Source organism: Palaemon carinicauda, chromosome 7 (genome assembly GCF_036898095.1).
Source record: "Palaemon carinicauda isolate YSFRI2023 chromosome 7, ASM3689809v2, whole genome shotgun sequence".
NCBI lineage: Eukaryota > Metazoa > Arthropoda > Malacostraca > Decapoda > Palaemonidae > Palaemon > Palaemon carinicauda.
The window spans coordinates 167,600,748-167,628,283 of record NC_090731.1 but is presented as its reverse complement, the minus strand read 5'-3'; the positions used below and the strand labels follow the sequence as shown (position 1 = coordinate 167,628,283).

The 27,536-nt window shown below is 34.1% G+C and overlaps 1 protein-coding gene across 3 annotated transcripts in view; it reads right to left on the bottom strand.

Moving 5' to 3' along the window:
* Positions 1–27,536, bottom strand: part of RtGEF (Rho-type guanine nucleotide exchange factor) — a 134,022-nt gene that overhangs the window by 27,011 nt on the left and 79,475 nt on the right. For 2 of the 3 annotated variants that reach the window (XM_068377107.1, XM_068377108.1), the window contains exons 12-13: positions 25,554–25,643; positions 260–350 (exon numbers count right to left, since the gene is read on the bottom strand). In XM_068377107.1, coding sequence (XP_068233208.1) covers positions 260–350; positions 25,554–25,643 — 181 coding nt within the window. Of the gene's footprint in view, positions 1–259; positions 351–22,383; positions 23,731–25,553; positions 25,644–27,536 lie in introns of those variants that run through there. The other variant, XM_068377109.1, reaches the window with a different exon arrangement.

Below are 27,536 nucleotides of genomic sequence, written 5' to 3'. Positions count from 1 at the left end.
TCTGAGTTTGAAAACCACGGCCTCATGATTAATGTCAAACCTGGATTTGAGTTTGCTTAAAAATGTGCCATTATGTCATCCAGTTTTTTCAATAAAAAGTAGAGTGATCATGCATAATAACAACCCCCTTCTTTAATATCCTAAGCTAAGAATATTTCATTATGATTTCTTATTAGATAACATTTCAAATGTAATTTAACACTGCTTGAATTGGAGGATTCCAACAAACCGGTATAAGAATGAACAATAACAAACTTACTTTTCTTCCATTACAACCTGGTTTCCTCTGGTTTCTTCCACAATAATTTTTTCTTCCTCGGCAATTAGCATTTGTGGATTATCCAAAAAAGCTGAAAAACAGAAAGTGCTATATTTCCAATATTATTTGAAAAACAGAAAGTGCTATATTTCCAATATTATTTAAAGTTAATATAAAGTTTACTTCTCGCATAAATAAGACTTTATTGAACCTTATAAATAAGCTACCATTCACTTCTGCTGATCAAAGTCAAGAAAAATTACAAAGTACTATAACTCTACTAAAATTCATCAAATTCATACGACAGTATATCATTAAAAACTAGAAAACTTTTAACACTAGCTAGTTTTATGAGTAAAAAAAATGTGGATATTACCTTCTTATCTTCAGAAGGCATATAGGAAAGAAAAAATGTATAACTTTAGGTATACAGTTATACATTTACCCTCTTGTTAACATGCAAACAGCCATATACACACAAAAGCAAACAATCTCTCATGCTAAGGGTTTAATTTTGTATAAGTTCACAGATCCATTGGTGACTATGTTTACTGTCTCAATGGATAAAGTTGTTTTATAGTGCTAAAAAGAACAATTTTATAAAGAATATAGTACAATAAAGCAGCTCTTTCCCACAGTAAATCCATTAAAAATTATTTACCAAGAGTTATGTGAAAACTTTGGTCCCATTTATAAATTTTTAACCTTATAGTTTTAGTAACTGTGATAAGTAAATAATAAAGTGAAGGAATTCTAAGAGTCCATGCATGATGACAATAATAAAAAACGAAATGTTGCATGTTTGAGATGTATAAATAAAAAGGGAACCGACCTCGCAAATAAAATAAAATATAATGAATCAGATGCTACAGGAAATCAAGCAGACCATCTCATAGAATGTGTCATTTTTTGTAATCTTTATATGGCTACATATCAAAAGGATTATTAGCATCAGTCACAAACTAATATAAATAAATTTTCATAATTATATGTCCTGTTAACTTGGTTAAGCCTTAAAAAATGTTTTTCCTACTATGGTTGTTTTCAGTGAAAATCCTTTAAAGGTTCATGTATTATTTCTTTTTCTTATAAATTGACACTTGTTGAAGACTATTCCCTCTATAGACATTAATCCAACATCTTAATATCAAAAGCTGTACAGTATACAGCACCTACACAAAAGATTTAGACTAATTCCATATCAAGTGTCAATTGTAATAAACCATTCATTAAGCTATCTATGTCAACAATATATGCCATCAAATATAACAAATCTTAAAAGTAATTTGTATTTTTCCTCGCTATTCAAACCCGAGTCCTTTAACATAAGGTATGTCTTCATCGCTGCTGGAATGACAGCTGAATTTGTTAACAACTTAGTTAACGACATGGCGCGGGTGGGTAAGTAGCCCCACCTGTCGAAAAGACACTATTGACCTTAGGCTAAAGGCTGAGAGCAATGGTTGAAGTGGGAAGTTTAACTTTAAAATATTCAGGTTTCTGTAGCAAGGGAAATTACAAATTACTGTATTTTTATGAACAAAAGTATCAAGGGACTTGTGGGTATACTCCCATAGGTAAAAGTCTCTGAAGGTATTTTGAGTTTTCCAAACCTTGGCCTTCAATGCTTGGTCAACTATGAGATTCCTCTCTAAGGCTAAGGTAAGACCTATACTCATGATTTCATAAGCCCAAGCCCTGGCTGGAACTTCGACCCTCTCAGCAGCTGAAATATATCCCCTATGGATCGTCTTATGAAGCCAGAAACTGTGTTCCTTGAAACCTCTTTCTTGGTTCTGCCAGTGCTAAAGAAAAGGAGCTAACCTGGCCGAGATGTCTGGTCCACTAGATAGCAGTACAGAACCCTCACAAAAGCATCTCTCAATTGACACTTTCTGTAGAGAAGGAACTGAGAAGGTCTGCACCCAAGGGTTCTGGGTTTTGCCAATGCACTCTGGCACAAACTTAAAACTTTTGAGACCTCCATCTCTTATGACATTATTATTAATTACACTTCCAGGAAGTTTAGTTGAAAAGTACATCCATGCCACCACATTTATTTGGTCAAAGGATCAAAACATGGGAATATTTCAAAGAAAAGAAAGTCAACTACCAGTAAATAAGAAAAATAGCATACTGTATTTATCATATCTATAAACTTTGAATTATATTGCCTCAAAAATTCCTGGCACGGAACATATTTGAAACAGGAAAGCAACACCGAAGCTGTTTGAGCTATAAATAACTTTTGCATTTACAATTAGATGAAAAAATAATGGACTGAGCTACAAAGGTTTGTGTGTAAATAAGAAAAATCAGACAATCTGTCTTGATTTAAGGACAGAAATAAGAAAAAAAAAATCATCAGACAGGCAATCATTCTTATCTGATCAACTAGAACTTTTCATTGATAGATGCCAGGAAAAAATCAGTTCTAAAGATTTGTAGAGCACAATTACTATATTTTGAAAAATAAACACCAAATAGCTCGTTCATTATGTAAGATTTAGATTATCAGACTCCATAAATATCAAATTTTTGCCAATACATGTCATTACCTGGATAACAACCATATGACTACATACAGTAACAATAATCACTGATACCCAATGACTTGCTAGAAATCAGTTAAATACCTTTACTACATTTAACAGGCAAAAATTAAACCATAATGAGCAAAGCTTGCAAGCAAACGTTGTGTAATGATATCCGATACAATGCAACTGATCAACTTTAGTTGAAACTTCATCATCGACATCAAGATTACACGGAACCATACAAAATGCCACGCCATCCACGTATGAAATATGAGGCTCCTTAAGAGTGGTTACTTTAGCGAGTGGAGGCGCATTAGGTTTCAACAATCAATTCTACCTTCTGCCTCACAAACTAGTTGTCTAAAGGAGCAACTAGGAATGTTGAAATGCATTGGTTTGAAGTAAATAAAGATTCTGAGGCCTTGTGAGATGATCTCGACTCTTCAAGATGCAGTGAACATTCAGAACTCTTGCTGAATGGAACATTATTATCACTATAACTGACTTCAGAAGCCAGTTAGGCTTAGTAACCAGACAGGCAAGATTAGAAACACTGCATTTAAATAAAGCCTCATCGACCTTCTGATATTTAACCAAAGAACCTGAAGTTATGAGCTTTTTTGAATATCATCACTATAAACACTTGACTTCTTGAGCACTGTGTTAGAATAAGGTACTGGTGTATGATTTTTGTCACCATCCTCCCTATAATCAATTTGCCTAGTCTTTTCATGATTTCCCCGATCAAGAAGCAAATATTCTTTTGCATTGCACAAAAGAAAATAGTTTTTTAATAAGAACAGCGAGGCCTTCGCACTCCTCACAACAGTTATTTAAATTGTAATACTCTCTCCAATACAAGACACAGACAACGTCGACTTATGATCACTCAGAAACAATTCCCTTAAACAAACTCTACAGTAATTGCTAACAAATCAAGAGGAAGACATCTTAAATTGCAGTAAAACAATAAATTCTCTGACAAGCTGGAGGAATCTGCGTGTCAAACCGATGCGACAAAGAGCCTCTGGAAATTTACAGCATCACTTTTTGCTATTAACTTGTAGTGTCTTGTTATTTTATTAGAAGAATTAGCCTCTTAAAAGAAAAGAAAATAGGAAATTCTTTTTATTCGGGGGGGGGGGGGGGGGGGGGGGGGGGGGCAAATGTAGATAAATTGAGGTTCCAGAGAAGGAGCAATATGAATATTAAACATTATTGTTATTATTGCCAATCACAATACTCTACAGCCATTATTGGATAAGCTGAATGCTCCAGCCCAAACGGCTCCAATAAGGAAAGCAGCCCACAATGGAAAAGAAATTGAGAAGTATAAATTAACCATATAAGGACAAAGTAAAATAACCTCTCCCAAAAAGTGTGCCAAACCTAAAACTCTACCAATTAAAGTACAATACCTGTACTGGGAAGATCATTGCACAATTTGGTGATAGCAAGATTAAATTTACAAAACTGTAGTATTCAACCTCACATAAAATACAAATTGTTAAAATTTAACAAATAACTAGCACTACCGTGTAGTCTGGAAAGATTTGAATGCAAATGAAGATAGAATGATTACTTTTAGCATAAACATTCAGATGTTTTGCCACAAAACATTCAAAACTTTAGTAATAGGGGGAGTTATAGAGCTACCAAAACCACATTTTCCTTACTGAGTATGTTACTAATTCTTCAGAAAGAACCAAAAAAATCCTCCTTTAGCAAACTTACAAAAAAATAAGAGATTTCAAGTTAACTACAGTATTATTGGGTTTCACAAAAGAAAAACAAGGGGGAAATGCAATACAAGTCTACACCACAACATTAACAACATGTAAGTGATTCCTAATTTCACAGACTGAAAATCTAAGACAGTTTAGTTTCAGAAAAAAACAGGAATGGAACATACCAACTCTCACTGCTCTACTTACTGCCAAACACGTCACTCAAGAACTGTTCTGTTTATTTGGACACTGTGTAACACTATCATTGGGTATAATCAAAAGAGGAGCTGTCAAGTCTGCTCCCAAAAAGTTTAGGTTTTAGAAAACTATCACTTATGTTTTGGAGATGTAACACTTATGCTGAAGGTTTCCCATTGGTATACATAGCAATCAAAAGATTAATAAAAAATAACTTTTTATGAATTTAGAGGAAACTATAATCAACTTTCTGAGAAAGCAAAATGCTACTGCTGATCTGAACAAGGCTGCTTGCAGGCAGCAAATATGAAAGGTTATAAAGTTTTTGAAGTGGCATCCCACATACAAACATTGCCAGTACAACAACGTCCTATTGGTACTATAAGGGAGGGAGATAGAATTCTTTTTACTTATTGATTCAAGAGGTAGGAAAGCTGTATGTTCGAAAAGGTGAACACCTGGTTAGATTCACTGAAATAATAGTACAATCTTTAATTCCTAATACATGTTTAAGACCATATTTTCATAAAGTACTACTAGATTTGGGGCTTCACAAAAATTCTATAAAATAAATCAAGTCAATAATTTAATCAACTTCAACAATATTTCTTTATTAAGTTCTTGTGAATTCCTCCTTTATTAATTTTTTTTTTTTACTTTTAAATGCTGTTCTATAGTAAATTTTAGAAGATTTAGTACCCTCATAATAACAATAAATTAGGAGGCTTTCTGCAATACAGTTACAGTATCATAAATAAATAAAAAATATTTCAAAAGACCTTTTGAACATGCAGATTTATAAGTAAACAATCCTTTGAAAATCTAGGGTTAAATGTACAAGTAATAACTGTACCTCATCTCGGATAAAAGAAAATCTAAAACTGGTAATCAACCTTAAAGACATAGCAGACCTACTTTGTATAGGGCCTTTGATGGTGAAAAGTTGTCAGATGATTTTTTTCCTGATTATTATTATTCATTAAATACAGTAACGAGACAATATCACTGGTAACTTTATAAAGAAAGCCCCTCTTTCTGAACTCGTTAACTCTCAACTGTGGACTGAAATGGGTCACTTTCTTTCAAGCCTCCGTACACTATATTTTATAGTATTATGTTCCAAAAATTATTATCCAATTATAAATTTTACAATATGTTGCATACTTTAAAGAGTTCTCAAAATTTAGATTACAATAATTACCCTGAATAAAGACAATATTACACTTGAATGATTCTTAATTTTTTTGTTACTGTCGTCTATAATAAATAAATATAAAACTATTCAGATCAGGATTTCTTGATTATAGGTGGTTCGGCATTGATGTCGCCCTAAATATAGTAATGAACGTCATATAAAAACTGCCTTTTCTAAATGTAAATATCTTTTACTGTACAAGGGAGAGTGATCTTGATACTATGCATCCTCAGACTAAAGTGGCACTAAGAACATACTGTATTGGTAAAGAATATAAACCCCGCAATTTCTTGTACTGCAACTAATAGGTAGCAGCTTACTTGTAATATGTGCATGCAATGATTTTATAATGGCATTGGGACCTGGAATTCCAGTTCAAATTATTTGGTGTCAATAAATTTTGGAAGTACCTCAGGAATTTGTTAATAGCATATCTTGCACAGCAATTTTCAGTATGTACTACAGCTTTTATAAAGTTGAGATCAGTAATGATACTTGCCTAACAGGAGATTGGGTAATTAATATGTTCAAAAATCTTGAAACTTTCAGTATTGTTAAATGAAACTTAACAGTGTAAGTGCATAAGTCAGAAAAGAAATGCAGAGAATTAATTTTAATCCTAGATGGTTAATTAATGATTATGATGAAAAAATTACTAATCGTAACCAAAGGGTTAACTAGGAATATCTCATTCATGTCATAAACACACTTCTCACAAAATACAGTGGTGTGCAGTTATGAATATTCTCAAAGAAATAATGTAGAGCAGCAAAATATTACACCTAGGTTACAAACATTTTGACGCCTACTTTCTTAAAATGAAAACAAAAATACAGAAAATGTAAAAAAAAAATATATCTACAGTATTATATTTAAAGCATGTTTGCTTAAAAAAGCAGGTATCAAATGAATTTCACTCACAATTTGGAAAGGCTATATCAAAATACTGCAACCACATTCCAAAATATTAATAAAATAAGTTAATCTTCAAAAAAAAAAAAAAAAAAAAAAAAAATTGTTGCTTCTCCCACAAAGCTTGCTTATATTGATGTTTACTCAAAAAAAAAAAAATCTTGTTTTCTTCCTTTCAACATGCTTGGACTCCAGTATAGTATTGAGGCAATCTAGCAGCCTAAGGCAATAACCGTGGCATGGATGGGCTATACCATAATTTTTCTTTCAGTCTCGAAGTCAAAACTAATCATTATCCTCTTTTACATCACTATTCAGTGGGGAGGAGGGTGAGGATGTACATGAACATCAGGTGAGTATAGCAATAACAAATATTTAAAACTTCTATGAACCTCCCCTGGTGGGCATAATGCTGACTCCAACATTCTAATGGAAATGGGTCAGTGAAAGAAAGACTCATGCCTAATGTAGTCTTCAGGTAAGACGAGCTTCCGGCAATGGCGACGGACCACTGCAAAGTCATATGTATCACACTGTAGTGCGTGAGGCAAAGACTGTCAGGATTTTAAAAAGTGGCTCCCCGCGTAGACTAACAAAGTCATCTCCGCCATCGTGGCTGAGTTGATATATCTACCCAGCCTGGTTCTTGCACCGTATTCTATCCTAATCAGAGAGTCTGGAAGTCCGGGGAGTCGTTCACGGGTGCTAACAAGGAATGAAGGGAGAAGGATAGGTAGTGGTAGGGGGGGGGGAGGCAGTAGCTGTAGAGAACGACACTTTGTAGTAACGGGGAATGTTGAGGAGGGAGAAGTCTAATTGGAAAGGGACCTCTGGTAGTGGTTTCACTTGCCCCAGTTTTAAAAAAAATCCAACATTTAATTGACCTCATCACCAACAGCTACTGTAGCACCTACAGGCACAGCCCATCAATCTTGATAAGCAAACTAGGTTTCTTTAAGATAACACTTAGCGAATACTGATTTGGTACTTTACCGAACTGGTGCTAAAAACCTTTCAAAGAAAGATTCCAGGAAAATTCAAAAGATGTAGCTGCATTTCTAATATCATGAACTCTAATATTCAAGTCTTTCATTGACTTGGATCCAACTCCTTATGGACCTCTGTTACTAAACTTTTGAAAAGGAAGGACATTGCATTTTTGGACTGGGGACAAATTGAAATCCTAATACCACCAAACAAAAATGGAGCCACCAGAGTCATCTTGCTGTTTGTATATACCATTAACTTGCTTATCACCTTTTGAATCACTGAAGAGTGGAGAGGCATACAGGTCCAGCTTTGACCATTCCTGTAACATGCTTTAATTGGGCATCCACCTTCCATATTAAAGGATCTTGAACTAGTGAACAAAACACCTCTATCTTTCTGTTTACAGATGTTAGACCACTATTTCCAAATCTTTACACATAATGATAGATACAAAGAACATTTGTTCAGAAGAAACTGGTTTTTCCTTCTTAACCAATCTGCTATGTTTAATTTTTTGGGATAAACCTTGGAAGGAAATTTACTCCTCCTTAATTTTTCAAAGTCAATGGCATCTCTTCTGTCCATTAGAGGGACTCCGATGTTTTTGAATCCCCCTTGTTTCCAGATATAAGCTAATGCACTATCCTATTACCATCAGTTCCTGATTTTGAAGGGCTTTGAACACTGCTAGAGGTTGAAAGCAACTGATATGAAGTGCTAATTCTTGCTTCATCCATTTCCATTACAGATGGGTTAGATCTCGAGTTGCTCCCCATCCATGAGGTGAGGCATCTGTGAATAGGATCACCGAAGATGATCATCCCACCAACTCAGCCATTGAAGTTGGTTCATCACTGGAATAGAGATTTCATCCAAATTGAATAGCCTGTGCAAATTCTGATCAAGATAACACAATATTGTAAAAACTCTTATCTTCAGGTACTTAATAGAACAAATTTTTCCCCAAAAAATGTTATGGTCCCTAGAAATACCATCCATATCTGACATAAACTTCATCCTTTTGCATTCTCTCAGCATAAGAACAATTGAAATTTTACCATTGGTCGAAAAATGGCAAACAGAGGCAAGGTGAAAGGACCCAGATTAGAATGGCCCTGTAACTGGGTGTCCACCTACCAGGGTAAAGGATACAAAACAGGTGAGCAAATCCCCTCCTATTTTTTTTATTTAGAGATGTGGAAAATATGTTCTCGTTCGGTCCCCCCCCCTCAATTTCAAATGTTTTGCCAATCTGACGGACACAGATACCATTCGTTTGGAAAAACCTGATTTTCTTTGCTTAACTGATCTGCTAAAATGTTTAATTTTCATGAGACGAAGGAAGGGGAAAAAAAGAACTATTTCACATAACATTGTCCCACTTGGTAGAACTTCTGGTATCTGGTGTAGGAAAACTGACCTAGCTACCCCCTATATATTTTTCTATGAGAGAGAGAGAGAGAGAGAGAGAGAGAGAGAGAGAGAGAGAGAGAGAGAGAGAGAGAGAGAGAGAGAGAGAGAGAGAGAGAGAGATATGATCCAAACATAATTCCTCCGAAGAATCTAATAAGTAATTCCCAACATGTCCAGGAGAAGACACCCCCTTATAATTATTAATAACCTAAATAATACTTATTAATTTGAAGAACTTAAAATAGAGTAAACACTCAGTCGACTTGATACAGCTAGCTCGACGCCAAGACAAAGACGAAAGACGGTACAGCCCATCTTTAGCTGCTAGATTGTCTCAATACTTTACTTAAAGTCTGTCTCTTGTAAGAAAACATTTTATGTTCTTTTGGTGTAAAAGTTAACATGAGCAAACTTCAAGAGAGAAGCTATATGAACACCGAGGAGATCCATATAAAAAGACAATATCTTATACAATAGAAATTCTGAATTAATGATTTTACAACATAATCAGTACATGTAATGTGTATAACCAGTAAGCATAAGTAATATAATTTTTAATTGAAAATTTCAAGTAAGAAAAGGTTACAATAGTAATTTATTTTGTTTATTAGAGATGATTTTTAGGATTACAGAAAATATTTCACCAGCTCTCTGTTCAGAGTTTATTTAACTATGTACAACATAGTTACTGATGAAAAACACTTACCATGTAGAAAAATATGTTATATATACAAAAAATCACATCACTTCATGCCAACACATCCATACTATCTGTACAGTATATCAAAACAGGTCCATCTTTCTGATGTACTGCACATAGATTTTCATATATTAATACAGCAGGAAAAACACCATGCTTGTAATAAACCAGATAAATAAACAATGCAGTAGATATCAGTTATATATGATTAACTACTACATGTGCTATATTTCCTTTGTAGTATAAACTATACACATCATGCCACCATCATGTAGATGGGAAGTATGGGTTTTTAAAAAACTGGTATTCTATAACTACTCAAGTTGCAATAAGCAGTAATTACAAAATAATGGCTCATAAGGAAAATAAAGCATTTTTTGGATAAAATACACTCAAAATTACCTTTAGGCTTGCTGCTAAATAATACCGAGGCAGATTTCTGAAGATTCCATCCACAATTGTGTCCTCTTATGTTTTAAAGCCTTAAACACTTACAGATAATTACAGGTAAGAATTGCAAAAAAAAAGATGTAAGACAAATAGGGTAAATATACACTATCCTCAAAACAATGTCCAACACTGCTGAACTTATTCTTTAGGTATCTGATATTTTAAAACCCACTAGAACACTAAAATCCCATATTGCCTCTTAACAACTTCAATAAAACCATCTCCCTTTATGTATACTTCAATATTTTTTTTTTTCAAGATATCCTTACAATAAAAAAAAAAAAGTCATATTCCCCATTTGTTTTCACCAGCTACTTGAAGATCCCAATTCTGGTGGAATTAAAATATGGAGCAATGTAAAACTATAATGCAAAGACTTGAACAACAAAAATGAAGTAGAACAAATAACTGTTATTTACATGAATACTGTATTTACTAAAGCTATTTAAATTAAAAAAATTGGTTTTCCACATAAAAGTAAAAAAAAAAAGGTCCAAGTAAAAATCCCATATGATATATAATGCCGTATAAATAACCAAAGATAAAATAAATTCAAAATTTCTATCAGTCCAGATAAGTTTTTAAAAGATGTCCAATACCTCTCACGTGGGAAATCTTATTTAAAGAGCTCTGACAGCTAAGCGGATTACAGCCTTGGCCATGCAAGGCCATAGAGAAGGTTTTAAGATTAAACGAAGTTTATATAATCAATGCAGAATTTGCACCAGAAGTTGTTTATTACTTCAGCTTCATTATTTCTCTGAAAACATGCCTGTAGTACTTGACATTTTCCTTCATAAGAATGACAATTGGTTGTTATCCATACATCAAAAATTTATAATTATTAAATACAATTTTAATAAGTTTGATATTTTAAGGATACAGGCTTTTGATGTTGATCAAGATAGGTCAACATTAAAGACTTTCCAAACAAAGTGAATTTTTTATAGCTTCTTTAATACCTTGTTGGGAACAAAACACAAGTGCTCCATAGATGGTTAAGATAAGCAAATATTTAGATTCGGCTAACCTTCCTTAATAGGGAAATTATCCCATCTCACTTGCCTAAAACTCTCCCTTCTTAATTCCGTCTGTGGACTAAAGATATATAGCAATCAGGGTTTGGAAGGAAAGTGCTCAAAGTAAAAGTAATGAGGTTATATCTTTGATACATGAAGTCTAAAACTGCATGCATTTATTCAAATTAGATTTGTATTGCTTTATCTAATGCCAAATACTGTAAGTACTATACTTGAAAAGGAAGTTCTTGAATCCTGAATCCTTCACCTATTAAATTCCTATCATTAGATATCAACATGGTATTTGATTGAAGTTACTTGATTTATAACTTTGATTTATAATGTGATTATACTTTTGGCATAAATCTTGCGGTTGTGGTAAGAATTTGATTTCTGGTATGGATCTTCTTTCGCCAAATTCATACAAGACAAACACCTGGTTTAATCACTATAAGTCTGAAATCTAGGATGGTGGAAACATATTAACTAGTCACAGTATAAAGGAAATAAAGTAAAATGACTTGATGCTAAAAACTAATGAGATATGATTAACTGGCCCAACAAAAATTGTTTATGAATATACAATAAATCCTTTTCAAATAAAATTAATGAAAGCTGAATGACACTTCTTGCAACCTAAATTAACAACCTAAGCAACTGGAACATTAGTCATACAAAATTGAAACTAAATGCATTATCCATACACACTGGCCTTTGTTTTAGATTGATCGGCAAGCCTTAAAAGTCACCTCCCTCTTTTAGAGAGAAACGGTAATCTTTCAGACATTTTGTAGGGGCTTCACAGAGATCAGAAAACTTAATACTGAGGTATTTATTTCTTTCAGGTCTTTCAGGTCACAAGGAAATTGCACTAGCATGACAAAAAATGAGTGTTCACCTCACCTTCTCCATTAAAGTCCTTCAGTGTATGATCTATAAAATGGGTCAAGATATAACCTCCTACCAGTGACCTGGATCTCACACCATGAAGTTTCAGGTGAAGGATATTCCTGCTGACGAATATCCCTTAGACCATTTTAGCCAAAAATGCATGAAAATTATCCACATACCATGAAGAGGAAAAGACAAACTAAAACTCCTCTGACCTAGGTCTCAAAAAAGCTTTCATTAAAGGTTTTATAGGCTCCTTTAGATGATTCAACAATACAAAGTAAAGGGTGCTACCCAATAAGTTTGTAATTCTCTCCATAGGTTATAAAAATTTGTATGATCAGGTGAATCTCAAGAAATGATCAATGACCTTAAAAGAAGAAATGAACACAGGTCTTCTTTATTCCTTCATAACAGATAAAAAAGCATGCTACAATGAGATAATATAAATGTTGGAGAACAATATTTCTCATTCCAAAGACAGCACATAATCTCCACAAGTAGGTAAGAGCCAATGCTGATCATTTATTGAGTGGGGATATTCCGTTCGAAGAGGTGCGAGTAAACTACGCCCAGCAAACTAAAATGAATTAATGTGCTGAATGGCCTCCCAGGTCCTGGACCATATAAGTAAATTTCCATAAATAATTCAAGTTCCCTTGAAAAATTTATCAAAATAATGTGCTTGGACCAGAAGTGGTACCAAGATTAACCTCAGACCTTCTTGATGACACAAAGTATTAAAAATTCAGCAATCCAGATTATCTTATGAATGTGAGGGTAATCAGTAAACTGGAAGTTTTCTGATTAAGACAACTGCAATCAGGTGTACCAAGGGAATTACACGCAAGGTCTGAAGTTTGTCTCCTTTGATAACTAACTACTCCGAAAGAAGAGCTTGCCACTCTACAGAGAACATCTGCAAGCACACCCTATTTTCCTAACCCCTATCAGAACTATCTGGATCGCTCTCCTTTCCATCAATGAATGGTCTTCAGAACTGCCTATGGATTTATGAATTATGCTCAGTGGTTCCAAGATGTGTGTGGACTGACAAAACTGAGAATGGCAAGTTCAGTAATACAGTTAATTCTACTTCCTCTCCAAAAGTGATCAGAAAGGTTTTGACTAACCATTAGCTGTATAACTATTGCAGAATATTGATACCTCTAACAACTACCACTTATATCGTCATTTTCTATTGCAATTAGTTATTCCTTATATAGACAACCTAACATCTAAGTTGATGCTCTATATGAGACAAAATACCACTGCAGTTTAACAGTAGTTCTACAAACTTCAACATGACTACCTATTTCTTCAAAAACTACTCTAGAACTGAATGCAAATTTTTTCGTCTGTTTCCAAACCCTTAAACAGAGATGCCATGATAATCTTATGGCTTTCCAGGAAACAAAATACTCAATATTGTAGAATTCCACTCATGAGAGACCAAGGACCTATTGAGGCAAATGTTAATCCCTTATATCTAATGAGTTTCTCCTGTGAAACACATAGGTTTAATAACCTGATTCTGACTACAATTTTTAAAAGTACTTTGTATTTTTCTTAGTCCTTCAAAATAGGGAGTAGGAAATGTTTTCAGTGGATCTGTAACGATTGTAAAAATTTTTAACAAGATAGTTAATGACGTGGTTAGCACGGGCAAGTAGCCCAGGCGTCCACCTGCCTATCAAAGACCTCCCTTTTGACTTTTGGCTGAGAGGGATGGCTGGGGCAGGAAATTTATCTTTAAAGGACTTAGGTTTGTATTACTATGTAAAATACAAATTACCTTTAAAAGTTGTTATATTGCCTGTATCAGATTACTAACCCTGGTCTGTTTCAGAGTTGATTGATATATATGGGCAGCAGTTTGGGTTTATGAAAGGAAAAAGAACAAGGTATTCTAATTTTAAAGTAAAGCAAGTACAAGAGAAGTATCTTGAAGGAAACAGGATAGTTTACTTTTGTTTTGTGGATCTTGAAAAGGCACATGACAAAGTACCATGAAGTTAGTCTAAAGGTGTTTGAAAAAGAGGAGTACTGGAGAAGTTGGTAAGGATAGGGAAAATGATGTATGAGGAAGCAAGAACCCCTATCTATCATTAACTACCTTGTTAACGACTTCAACGGCAACACCAGTTCCATTGAAAACATCCACTATTCCCTATTTTTAAGGACCAAATGTTTGTATACACATAGGGTCACTAGGGTATTCAATCGACGAGCCAGAGCTTTCAAAGACTGTATAGTGCCGGGAGCAAATTCAAGCAAGATTCATAGTATGTACTCTATAAGCCAATCATCCAATTAAATTTTTAAGGATAGCTCTGTCTTGCTTCTGCTTCCTATTGGGATGGGACACATCCAGGGTATGTCCCATGAACTATTTGCTTGGATCTACTAGATCTTTTTATTGATGGATCCGTAGTGTATGGTTTAATCCTAACTGCACTGTAAATGGAACTGCCTACATGGTGGTTTGAGAAGCATAATACTACAGGGAGCATAAAATTTACAGGTAGTCGCCGACTTACGACCGAGATAGGGACCGAGAGATGAGTCGTAAGTCGAGTAGGCCATACAGTACCAAGATAAATCAGTTTATATGTATACAAGAAAATAGATTATTTTCAAGGAAATATTAGTCGTATTTCCGATAAACTTGTGACGTCATCAACCTGAAAAAATGGTCGTAAAGTCGAATAGTCGTATGTCGCATAGGTCGTAAGTCGAGCAATACCTGTATTTGTGGCTTACCAACAACCCTAGTTACGTTGCTTTTTTCCTTCTACTTTTCGTCTCTTAATCAAAAATATATTTATTTCGGACAGTCCCCCAGGGTAGGCTACTTTATAGCAAAACACAATAGGCTCAAGGTTCCTGAGTTGTCTAAATCGGGGTACACGCAAAAGTAATTGCCTGTTGAGTAAATTGTGCGACATACACAACTGATGCAACCCATTCATCAATACCTCAAAAGTAAATACTCTAAAAAATTTCATACAAAACACTAACTTGAAGAAAAAAGGTTACAATGATAATGGAAACAAAGCAATAATGAAAAGATACAAGGTCAGACAATGATCACTTGTCACTAAATCAAGCTAATAAATGAGAGCTTTCAGCAATTTACATAGGAATATTCTTATCAAAGGAAGGTTCATGTTTTTTTTCAAATTACAGCTTTGTTGATTTTAAAGACCAATTTGGCACTCGGTTTGTTCAACCAACTACTGTAGGTTTTACATCTCTGGCAAATGCAATACTGTACAATTGTAATTTATATAAACAAACATCATGAAAACTGATTGAGAGTTTATCTTTTTATATGTATATTTCTAAGGACACCTGAAAATAAGTGCTTCCATCATTAATAAAATTCTAGTTGCTTCATATGGAAAGATTCTCCATTCCATTAAATAACTATCATAAAACATACACTAAACAATTCATCATACTTTTGTCTAAGAAAAATTTTGTGAAAAAGTTATTTTGCACATATAAACAATTCAGGCTCAAAACTATTTTAGTTTCAGTTCCGCATTCCTAAGAATACTGCAACAAAAACTTTCAAGAAACATTTAAAATTTTTCAAGTTAACCAAAAATAATTCATCTGAACACTAATTCACTCTTATAATATTTATTAATCTAACAAAGTTTTTTATAGTCCTACAAACCATTAAATTTCCATACTTATTATATAACCACATAATCATAAATATCAAAAGTACTTACTGTAATGACAACAAAGATGTCTTAAATCTTCTAACAACAGTACAGTACCAATATTTTGAATATGCTAGTCACTTCTTTTCAAATTTTAAGCCGTATTTCTAAAAAAATTGATATACTGTTTAGAGACTCAACAATTTCTACAGATGTTACAATAATAGATTTAGTAAATGTGAGCAATGAACTATAATTTTTCATACTGTGAGCTCAGTAACTTCCAAGCAAAAGATATCAGACAGTGTAACAGGACGGGTTCCCATAGTGGTGAATAATAATACAGTGATACCTCGGTAGTCGAACGACTCTATACTCGAACAATTCGGAGTTCGACCAAAATTTTCGAGAAATTTTTGCTGCGGTGCTCGACCAAAAATTCGGTACTCGACCAGCCGAACACGTGACGACCGCATGGGCTTTGTGATGATCGCGCCATCTCGGCCACTCTCGCTTGTTCGGGAAGCATCAGTTCTCTCGAGAGCGTCACTCAGACAACGCGCGATCAGCATTCGTTGTGATTTAGTGATTTTCAGTGCTTTTAATTGCTTTTTTAGCTTTCATAATGAGTCCCAAGAAAGTAATGAGTGTTAAGGGGAAGGAGAAGAGGAAAACAGTGCGAACAACGATCGAGTTGAAGAAGGAAATTATAGCGAAATATGAGAATGGTGTACGAGTGTCCGATTTAGCGGTAGAATACGGAATGGCGAAGTCGACCATTTCTACGTTTTTAAAGCATAAAGAAATGATTAAGAAGGCGAATGTTGCAACGGGAGTTACGGCGGTAACTAAGCAAAGGCCACAAGTGATTGAGGAGATGGAAAAGTTGCTTTTAATATTTATTAAAGAAAAACAGTTGGCCGGGGAAAGTGTTAGTGAAGCGTTCATTTGTGAAAAAGCGTTGCATATCTATGAAGAATTAGTGAAGAAAAGTCCGAGTACCAGTGAAAGTGATTCATTTACATTTAAAGCGAGCAGGGGTTGGTTTGAAAAGTTTCGTAATAGAACAGGTATTCATCGTGTTACTAGGCATGGGGAGGCAGCTAGTTCGGATCAAATTGCAGCCGATAAATACGTGGGGGAATTCGATCGGTACATAAATGAACAAAATTTGATCGCACAACAAGTCTTTAATTGTGATGAGACTGGGTTATTTTGGAAGAAAATGCCAGCCAATACGTACATTACCAAGGACGAGACGAAGATGCCAGGTCACAAGCCAATGAAAGATAGGCTAACATTGTTGCTGTGTGCAAATGCAAGTGGCGATTGCAAGATCAAACCCTTGTTAGTGTACCACTCGGACAACCCCCGGGTGTTCAAACGAAATAATATTTGTAAAAGTGCACTACCAGTTATGTGGCGCTCGAACACTAAATCTTGGGTCACAAGACAATTCTTTACTGAGTGGATAAACGAAGTGTTTGCCCCCCAGGTTAAGGCTTACCTCATTGAAAAGAGCTTGCCAATGAAATGTCTTCTGGTTATGGACAATGCTCCTGCACATCCTCCAGGTCTCGAGGATGACTTGAAAGAAGAATACAGCTTTATCAAAATCAAATTCTTGCCCCCCAATACTACTCCCATACTCCAGCCCATGGACCAACAGGTCATTTCAAACTTCAAAAAACTCTATACCAAGGCCCTTTTCAGAAAGTGTTTTGAAGTGACCAGTGACACGAAGTTGACCCTAAAGGAATTCTGGAAGGAACACTTCAGCATCCTCAACTCTGTTAACATGATTGACCAAGCTTGGCGAGGTGTGACCTATAGGACATTGAACTCTGCCTGGCGTAAGCTGTGGCCATCATGTGTCACAGAGAGGGAGTTTGAAGGTTTCCAACCAGAGGCGGGTCCAAGCACTGCTACCCCTGTAATTTCTGATGACACTGATGTCGTTGAGGAAATTGTTGTCATGGGCAGGAGTTTGGGGCTTGAGGTCGACAAGGATGATATTGATGAGCTTGTAGAAAGCCATTCTACCGAGTTGACTGTGGAGGAATTGTTGCACCTGCAACAACAACAGCAGCAGGATCTGATTGTGGAGCAGGAATCTTCAGAAGAGGATGAGGTAAGGGAGGATGTTCCAAGTTCTCTCATCAATGAAATTTGTTCCAAGTGGGCAGATGTGCAGGCTTTTGCTGAAAAATACCACCCAGAAATTGCAGTAGCAAACCGGGCAGTGCATATGTTTAATGATAGTGTCATGTATCATTTTCGAAGAATACTGCAGAGGAGGAAGAAACAATTAACAATAGACCAGTTTTTCACAAAAGAAAAGAAAGCTGCTACATCAAAGCCTGTTTCTCCTCCAAAGAAGAGACAAAGAAGAGAAGAAACCCCTGAAATAGATCTGCCCACCCTTTCATTGGAGAGAGAAACAACTCCTGAAGGAGAACTACCCCGCCACATCATGGAAGGGGACTCTCCTTCCAAGCAGTAACCTCCCCCTTCCATCCTCTCCACATCCATCCCTGTATGCCATCGAACCGCTGCTCAAAGGTATGTTCACTACAGTACAGAAAATGGTTTAAAATTGTTTTATTTTAGTACAGTAAATGGTTTAAAATTGTTTTATAGGATTTTCTGACCAATTTCATACACATTTAGATAATTATTGTTGTTTAGGTACACGTTTTATTAATATTTTGGGCCTGTTCGAGTGCTTGGGAACGGAATAGAATATATACCATTATTTCTTATGGGGAAAAAAAATTCGGTACTCGAACAAATCGGAGGTCGAACACGGATCTCGAACGGATTATGGTCGAGTACCGAGGTATCACTAATTTTATGTTTCCCATCAATAAAATTTTAAAATCAAATTATAGAAATAAAAACTGGAGCTTCAACTTGGGCATACAGTACTATTTTCGAATAAATTTAGTTTCAGATAAGTCCTTAAATGTACAGTATGCGCGAGAAAGATTTTAAATGTGATGTCTAGACCAAAATTCAAAATTCTCATTATAAAAAGTATCATTCTGAATTATCTTGTATTAATAATTCTGTAATTATGCAATATACCATAACTATAAATTCTGAAAAAATATCCCAACGATATTTGTCACCTGGCTTGTCATTTGCCAAAAAGTTTCTGAATATTCTCCACTCAGCAACTGTTTCTGATAGTTCAAATACTGTATGTGTTTTAAACATAAATTTTTACCTTAGAGTTGGGATAATTGTATAAAATTACTATTTCTGTAATGATCAACACTTTAACCTATAAGTGTTGGTTTTATTTTTCATTCTGGTATCAACAAATCTATCATTCGGCACATAGCTCATTACCAAGGGTTTCTAGTATGCTAATTAACAATTTTTCCTCTTTATTCTGATTTGAGATAAGCTTAATTTGGTTGCTTCATCAACACATTTCCTTTCGTATCTATTTGATCAAAAGGTAAAAAGACTAAAAAGTTATGCGAGGAGAAAGCAATTTTCCTTCTGGGAGATTGAAGAACACTCCTAAGTGGGATATACCCTTTCTTTCTTGACTTATGCAATTTGATCCTATACAATACGCTGCTCAGCTGATATGCTACCAAGTTACAATTTAATTTATCTTCCACAATACTTAAGGATAAAACTTTTCTTCCCATTTATTTTATCTGCAAGTGTTACTTGAATAGTTCAGTAATGCACTATATTTTCATGTGTTCCCTCTCAACTGCTATGAAAAAATTGGAAGCAGCCATATTGTATAATAGCCTACTGTAACTGTTCATTTATTTACTTTCTCCTAATGAAAGTACAGTATTACATTCTTATATGTGTATCTATTTTCACTTGGATTCTATATACAAATTTCAATAAAGTTCTGATTGGTTTTCAGATATTGATATTATACTAAAGACTGCTCTTAAGAACTTAATTTCTTTCATAAAGAATAGCACAGCATATAATGCACATAAACAAAATGTCATAGCCTAAAACATTTTGTGCTGTGTCGACCTTTACCCCTTCACTACGAAGCATTAAATTCCTCCTCAGTAGCTGCATAAGAAATTTTTCACCATTGTATATCCATGTGCACTTATTCTATGATAACCTACAATTTCATGTTTGTTTTACTGCTAATTGCAGATTAAATTAAAAAAAATTAATAGCATTTTACTCTTAAATATCATAAAAGTACGGCACTTTCATGTAATGTAAATTTTCTTTGAAAAAATATATTTATTCAATGTGAATTGATAATTCTGTACAGTATAAAAAATTTTCAGGAATTTATTTTATATTATTTTACTCTAAACAGTAGTAAAATAGCTTTATATTTAAAGTGAAGTAATTTTATGATTGTGAAATAATTCCACGATAGCCATAGAAAGATATAAAACAACTGTTCGGTAACAGACCTTACGTTATACAGAAACGTAAAGAAAATATTTGTTTCCTTTGACATAAAACATCTACTATATACAGTAATGCATAATATAAGGCATACGATGAACAAAAACTGATCTACCGATGACAAACAAAACACAGCTACGTCTCACTTTAGAGAATTCTTCCTGTGATTTGATCATGTATGACAATATAGAATCATTGTATTACACTAAAATAGCCCTTACATAATCATGAATAAAGACCAAAATCACATGTCTTAGTTGGTGGTGGAGAGAGATGTAAGGATAGCTACTGCTCTAAGTTGGGGGGGGAGGGGTTGAGTAATGCTTCAGGTAGGTAATGCCACCACTGGCTAAAGAGTGGTGTGATTATGCATGATAACACTGACAAACACTAAAATAACTCTTACACAATCCAGAATAAAAGTGTCTTTGATGATTGGCTTCAGAAAGGAAAGGCTAAATTCAAGGGGAGGCGCTATTTTTAGTAAAACATTCTTAGGTGCTGTACACTTTGGTAGGATAAACGAATGATTTTAACTTCCATATGGTTTATATTTATAAATAACGTATCTGGTACATCATACACCATTATACCTGGCATGTTTGATGTACACTGTCACAGTAGTGAAGGGGTATAAGTCAGTGTTGCAATAATTCATTAATCATATCCAAAGGTGGGTATATATCTGTTTGATATGCAATACAAATACTGTAGATCCAAAAGGGAAGTTAGATATTCTGAACATTAATTCTAATCAGCATAAAAACCTCACAAATTACTAAACGTACTCCACATGTTATTAATCCTCTGAAAAATAACAAACCAAGCCCATTTCCACTACCTGTAATATTCCCTTTGTTGAGAAGAAAGATGCATTGCATATTCATTTTTTATTGTGCAATAAAAATATAATACAATATGTAATCATGTTTCATAACAAATATAGAGATCATACCCTTTTTCATGCCGAGCCTTGGCTATCTTTCAAGATGATTTAATCTAATAAAGAATCTTTTCTATACATGAAAACTTTGGCAACATTCCCTGAAGTGCCATTCAACTTACCTCAAAAAAAAAAAATAGATAAATACAATAAGTACATTACCGATGTTCCATCAGCTTTCAGTTACTGAAGATGACCTTACATATTCATTACCACCACTTTAAAAGGGGGAAAATACATGAATCCTTAATGATCACTTATTAACAAAATCCAAATACCTTTTATTAATATAAAAATTTATAGAAATAAAAGTAAATGCTAAACAAATATTGCACCAAATATATTCATCTCTTGCATATCATTTGCAAAGAATAGCAGCATGCAAGCTAGATAGACAGCAAGAGAATTGAAAAATAATCTATGACCCCACCAAAGAACTCAGCTTTGCAAAAATATTAGAATCTATTACAAACAAAATATATAGCAACCACATTCATCAATGTACCATATCATAGTACAGTATGTACAGTAAATAGGAGTCTTGGAAGAGGGGGGCAAATGCACTTTGAAACTGTGACATTAGCACAGTAGTGGAAGACAAAATCAGGAATCCAACTAATATGTCAGGAATTTGAATTTTGCCTTACTCTATACGTATTACCTGCTATTCATCAGGAAATAAATGCTTGCAGAAAGCATGCAACTAATAAAAACTGTCATCTAATCCTATAGAGCAGCGTTTCCCAACCCTGGGGTAAATTACCCCAGTGGGGTAATGGACCCGTATTTTTGGGGTAATCAAGATGTTCTGAAATTGAGTTATTCACATTCCCATAATTATTGCCATAATTCATACACAAAATCTGCAATAATTATTTTTTAGGAAAACTCAATATTGGAAAAGTTTGCATTAGTTTTGGATCCTTAACTATGAGCAGCCAATAGCGGGCTACATGATCCATGCAGTTCATCAGGTGGCTGCAACAAAACATCCGATGTTACCGGGTATATGTTCAATGGGGTCATTGATTAGTTGGAAATAAAATTTTGGGGTAATCATTTAAAAAAGGTTGGGAAACACTGCTATAGAGTAAATGGATTAAACCATTTTAAACAAAATAATCTACGTTCAGGTAATAATGGTCCAGTAATGCTAATCACAGGTTTTATAGATAAAATAATTGTGAAAACCTAAAAATAGGTATTTAAATTTTCCTACCAAGTGCCACACTAAAAAATTTTACCTTTAGTATATCTTAAGACTCAAACTAAAATTTGTAAAAGTCAATCAGTTCCATTGCCAAAAGTAGTAATAAATATTTCTTTAATAAGATGAATGAGCTAGACATCATAAATAATGCCACATGGCTGGAAAAGCTAAAACGAGTCTCAACACCAACTATCATCGAGTTTTATCTCTAATTTTGGTTATAATTTCTATTTCCTTCCTTCCTACCTCACGCATACCAAGTAGCGAAGATTATTTTTTCATGACATACTTTCTTAGTCTATATAATGGCACCATGTCTCAAAACTAAAAGTACATTACTAAATCTCCAACCTGGAAAACATATTTAGTGCTTTGGTATAGCCTAAAAAGGTACTTTGCATACCTTTAAGATAACAACCAAATATTTTCAAGACTTTAAGTCTTCTGTAACATCTTAAATGGGGTCTTTCAAAGATAAAAAATGTCTAATTAATAAGTGGATTAATTGATAAAAATATATTAAGAAGGCTTATATGAATTTTGTAATCACTTCAAGGAAATATAATGTTTGAGTTTAGTCTAAAGTAGCACACCGCATTCTGCTTAGTGCTACCTATATATATCAAGTGAAACTAATCTATGTAAAATACAAAAATATTTCAATTATTGTACTACCAACAAATTTACTGTATAAAGTTTTTTACCACAAGATGGCATTCATTGTAATATGTGTAATATTATAAAAAGGCATCATGGAACAGGAAATACAACAAGAGTTCAAATGCCACCAAATATATTAATATACGGTAAAAGGCCCACATAAATTCAGCTTGACAAATATATTAATGACTCTAACCTACAAGCATGCATTAGTCCATTACCCATGGTCAGTTAAAGAACAAAGTGCAAATAGTACTTTAATACCCATACTACAGGTATGCAAATACTTATAAAATTGTAGAATCTAACTTTGTCTTTAGTTTTTTTCTAACAGTCAAAATCAATATTTTTCTTGATAGCTTTAATAGCCAGGCCACAGCACCAGTTGGAACGCTGGCCTTTATTGAGCCGGAGGTCGCCAAACGGTGAGAGTGGGGGTGGGGAGTTGGGAGGAGGATGATGCTGTAGATTTCCCGCTCCTCCTCTGCAGTCCAGCCCCCCACCGCCACAAGATCGACTCACTTGGCCCAAGTCAACTGAGTCCACAGTAGAATGAAAAGAGAGGAAATAGAATGACAGAAGAATCCCAGACCAATCACCAAAGGATAGTAGTATGAAGAAGTACAAAATTTCACTAACACCCAGATAAATTCAGACATTCATTCTTCTACTTATGTGGGGACTTATCACAAAATACAAAGAACCAAATACAAACTACAAAAACAGTTATTTCAAATATCATATGCCTATTGTTACAGAATTGTAACTAAGGCAAATTACTAAATATTAATACAAATTTCAAGTTCCATAGATTCAAACCCCTCACTGTTACCGAGGCCCACCAGAGAATAGAAACAGGGCCAAATAGCTTATAAATAATAATAATATAAGCTATAAATCCTTTAAATATCGTGAATCTTTTCCTTTTATCTTGATCTGCAACCTAAAGATTAGTTTCAATTGGATGGATTGGAAAGAGGCACTAAGATTAAAATGACTGGTTTTTATTCATTAAATAAAGAAAATTTTGTTCATACAAATTACATATTCACTTAATCCTAACTAAAGTAAAATAGCTACTTAAGAGGGAGACAATGAATCCTAAGCTTTATAGGTACAGTGAACCCTCGTTTATCGCGGTAGATAGGTTCCAGTCGCGGCCGCGATAGGTGAAAATCCGCGAAGTAGTGACACCATATTTACCTATTTACTCAACATGTATATTCAGACTTTTAAAACCTTCCCTTGTACGTAGTACTGTTAACAAACTACCCTTTAATGTACAGAACACTTAATGCATGTACTACAGTACCCTAAACTAAAACAGGCACAAATATTAAAGGTGATTTTATATCATGCATTTCCTAAACATGCTAAAAAGCACGATAAAAAATGGCAACCAATGTTTTGTTTACATTTATCTCTGATCATATTGTAGAAACAAACTGGAGGTAGAGCTTTGCTTATTACCCAGACATATTTCCCATACTTTTCCCTTAGAACTACATCACATCTTCCTACTTTAGATATATAGATATATATATATATATATATATATATATATATATATATATATATATATATATATATATATATATATATATGTATATATATATATATATATATATATATGTGTGTGTGTGTGTATATATATATTTATATGTATACACATATACATACCTACATATATACATAAATACATGCATATATATATATATATATATATATATATATATATATATATATATTACTGTATATATATGGGTTATGGAAAAAATCCGCGAAGTGGTGAATCCGCGATGGTCGAACCGCGAAGTAGCGAGGGTTCACTGTACCATCTTTATCCAATCTTAAACTATTGCACCCTCAAACTAGATACTTAACTAGATACTTAGACTTGTCAAGCCTACTTTAAACTTCCCACTTTGTAATCACAAAGAGAAGTCATTAAATAATGAGAGATATAGTGTGGCTATTTCCATAAATAAACACATTATTTCTCTCATTGTTCAATCGCCTCTCCTCTATGTGATTACAAAGGTCTTGATCTGCTAATACGTCTCTACCCTTTATATTGTGAATTTTTGCTGCAAAATACTTAAAAAGTATGAAAGTTTTAAAATAATATGATTCAAGGACTAAGAAACTTTCTTATCACTACAGATGAAAGAAAAAAAATCACAAGGGTAAGTGGATGAGATTATGGGAAAAGATGTGAAAGTGACAAAATGATAAAAAATGGGAGGAAAAAAGCAATGGAAATGTTGATGCCATGAGAAACAAGATAGGACTCCTTTCAAAATCTCCCTACCTCATTAAAACCATAAGTGACATAACCAAATATAACTTTGTAACTTACTTGAGTTGACGGTATAACGTGTTTTTGCACTGGTACAATATGCTTCAATCACGCGAAGTATCAAAGCATCATCTTCGTGCCACTTGTCATCTACAAAGGAAAATTACATTAGTAAACAATAATAAATCTCCCGTGTATTTGATTTAGTCGCTCCTTTGTAAATCACCAAAAAAAAAAAAAAAAATGAATTTAACCCTTTTACCCCCAGGCTATTTGGAAATTTCCAACCCTTAACCCCCAGGGGGTTATTTTTTTCCCGGCACATTTTGCAGTATATTTTTTTTAAATTGCTCTAACAGCCTTAATTTTTGTCATAGAGAGGTCAGGTTGGTCTCATTCTCTTGGAAAATGCCTGAATTTTTTCAAAAAATTATCAAAAATATGAAAAAAAAAAAAAAATGTTATAGCATTTTTCTGCAAGGACGTACCGGTACGTCCATGGGGGTAAAGGGATGGCTTTTGTGAAACGTACCAGTACGTCCTTTGGGGGTAAAAGGGTTAATCCCAATTATATGTATCCAAATTACTTAAGAATTTATGTAATATGACATATTGTACTGTACATAAAAGGCTTTCACATTTTCCTGATTTGAATCACTTTATAATGAAGTTTGTAAAAAATATTTTTATATAAAATACAATTTTACTTATAAATCTAATAGCTTATTATCCAATTTTGCTTATCCAGACAAACTAGTCCCTGATAAAATATAGAAAGAAAAATAGCAGTCAGATAATAACTTTATATACTCACAGGCCGATCTAAAATTCTACACAGTTTCTGCTCTCATTCTTTGTCTGTCTAGTTAATAAGATGCAAAATGACATACAAGCTGGCACACATAACAAGTACTGTAATGGGTTTATATGAAGAAAAATAAATTTCCAAAAATAAAATTTTAGTATTTAATATTCTCCTCAGATTAATCTGAATACCAAAATAAGAGTTATAGATAGAGCTATGGAGACCAACAATTCGGTTGAAAATAATTTATGGTTCTACTTGAATGTCTATTTGGATTAATTTCTGAATAAGAACCTTCATCTTTCCAAGCACTATACTTTGACTGCTGACTGTATCTGCCAGAAACCCCTCCACGGCAAGTGTTATATATAAATCCCAGCAGATACGATGCATTAGCAGGCAGGTGGACAACATATGTCCCAGGGAGTATCAAACAACAGATATACTAAAACCTGCAGATTTATAGTCTACTACATTCATATCTATGGTCAAATAATCGGTTACTTACAGGTTGATAAGGTATTTAGATAAAAGTGGGGAAAAAGTAAAATTTACTCTTCCTTGCTTCCCAAAACATCACAATTGAGAAAAAAATTAATCCTTTTCTTTGTATATTTTCGTGTAATCCTCACTGGACTTTCATTAAGTATTTGGCTTTCCTTCTGTTAGAAAGACTGAGAAATGTATGTCCCATGAACATAATATTCAGAAAAATTAGCAGATCTGAGCTCTGATTTTAAGGCTACTAAATAATTATATATACTGTACCACTTACTGGAAGATCTGCAAAAGAATAAATTCTTAAGCATGTGGTCAGATCTGCAATACCTCAAATTCTTTAGAAAGGAACAGCAATTCTCTACTTTCCCTGAGAGACTGTTTCACCACAGGCTCTATCAGCAAATTTAGAGATGATTCAATACCCTAAAACATTTTCAAAGAGGCAGAATCACCTGCCTCATAGACATTTAATCTTTTAGGTTTTAGGGGAAGAGTCTCAACCAAAAGGAAAACCCAAGGTTAAAGACTTTAAAGTATTCATTAACTTTTTCTAGACTGCTTCAGCTCTAGCTTTCAGTTTCTCGCTCACTTTTGACTGCTTTTTTATATTGTCTAAGGTGTGTCTGTTAGGAATTCTCAGCTAATAATTTCTATAATTATTAGCTTTGTGACCCCTAGTGGAAAAAGGGGGGTTGGCTGATTGCTACCCCCCTGCTGCCGCATCTGCTTAATCCTGT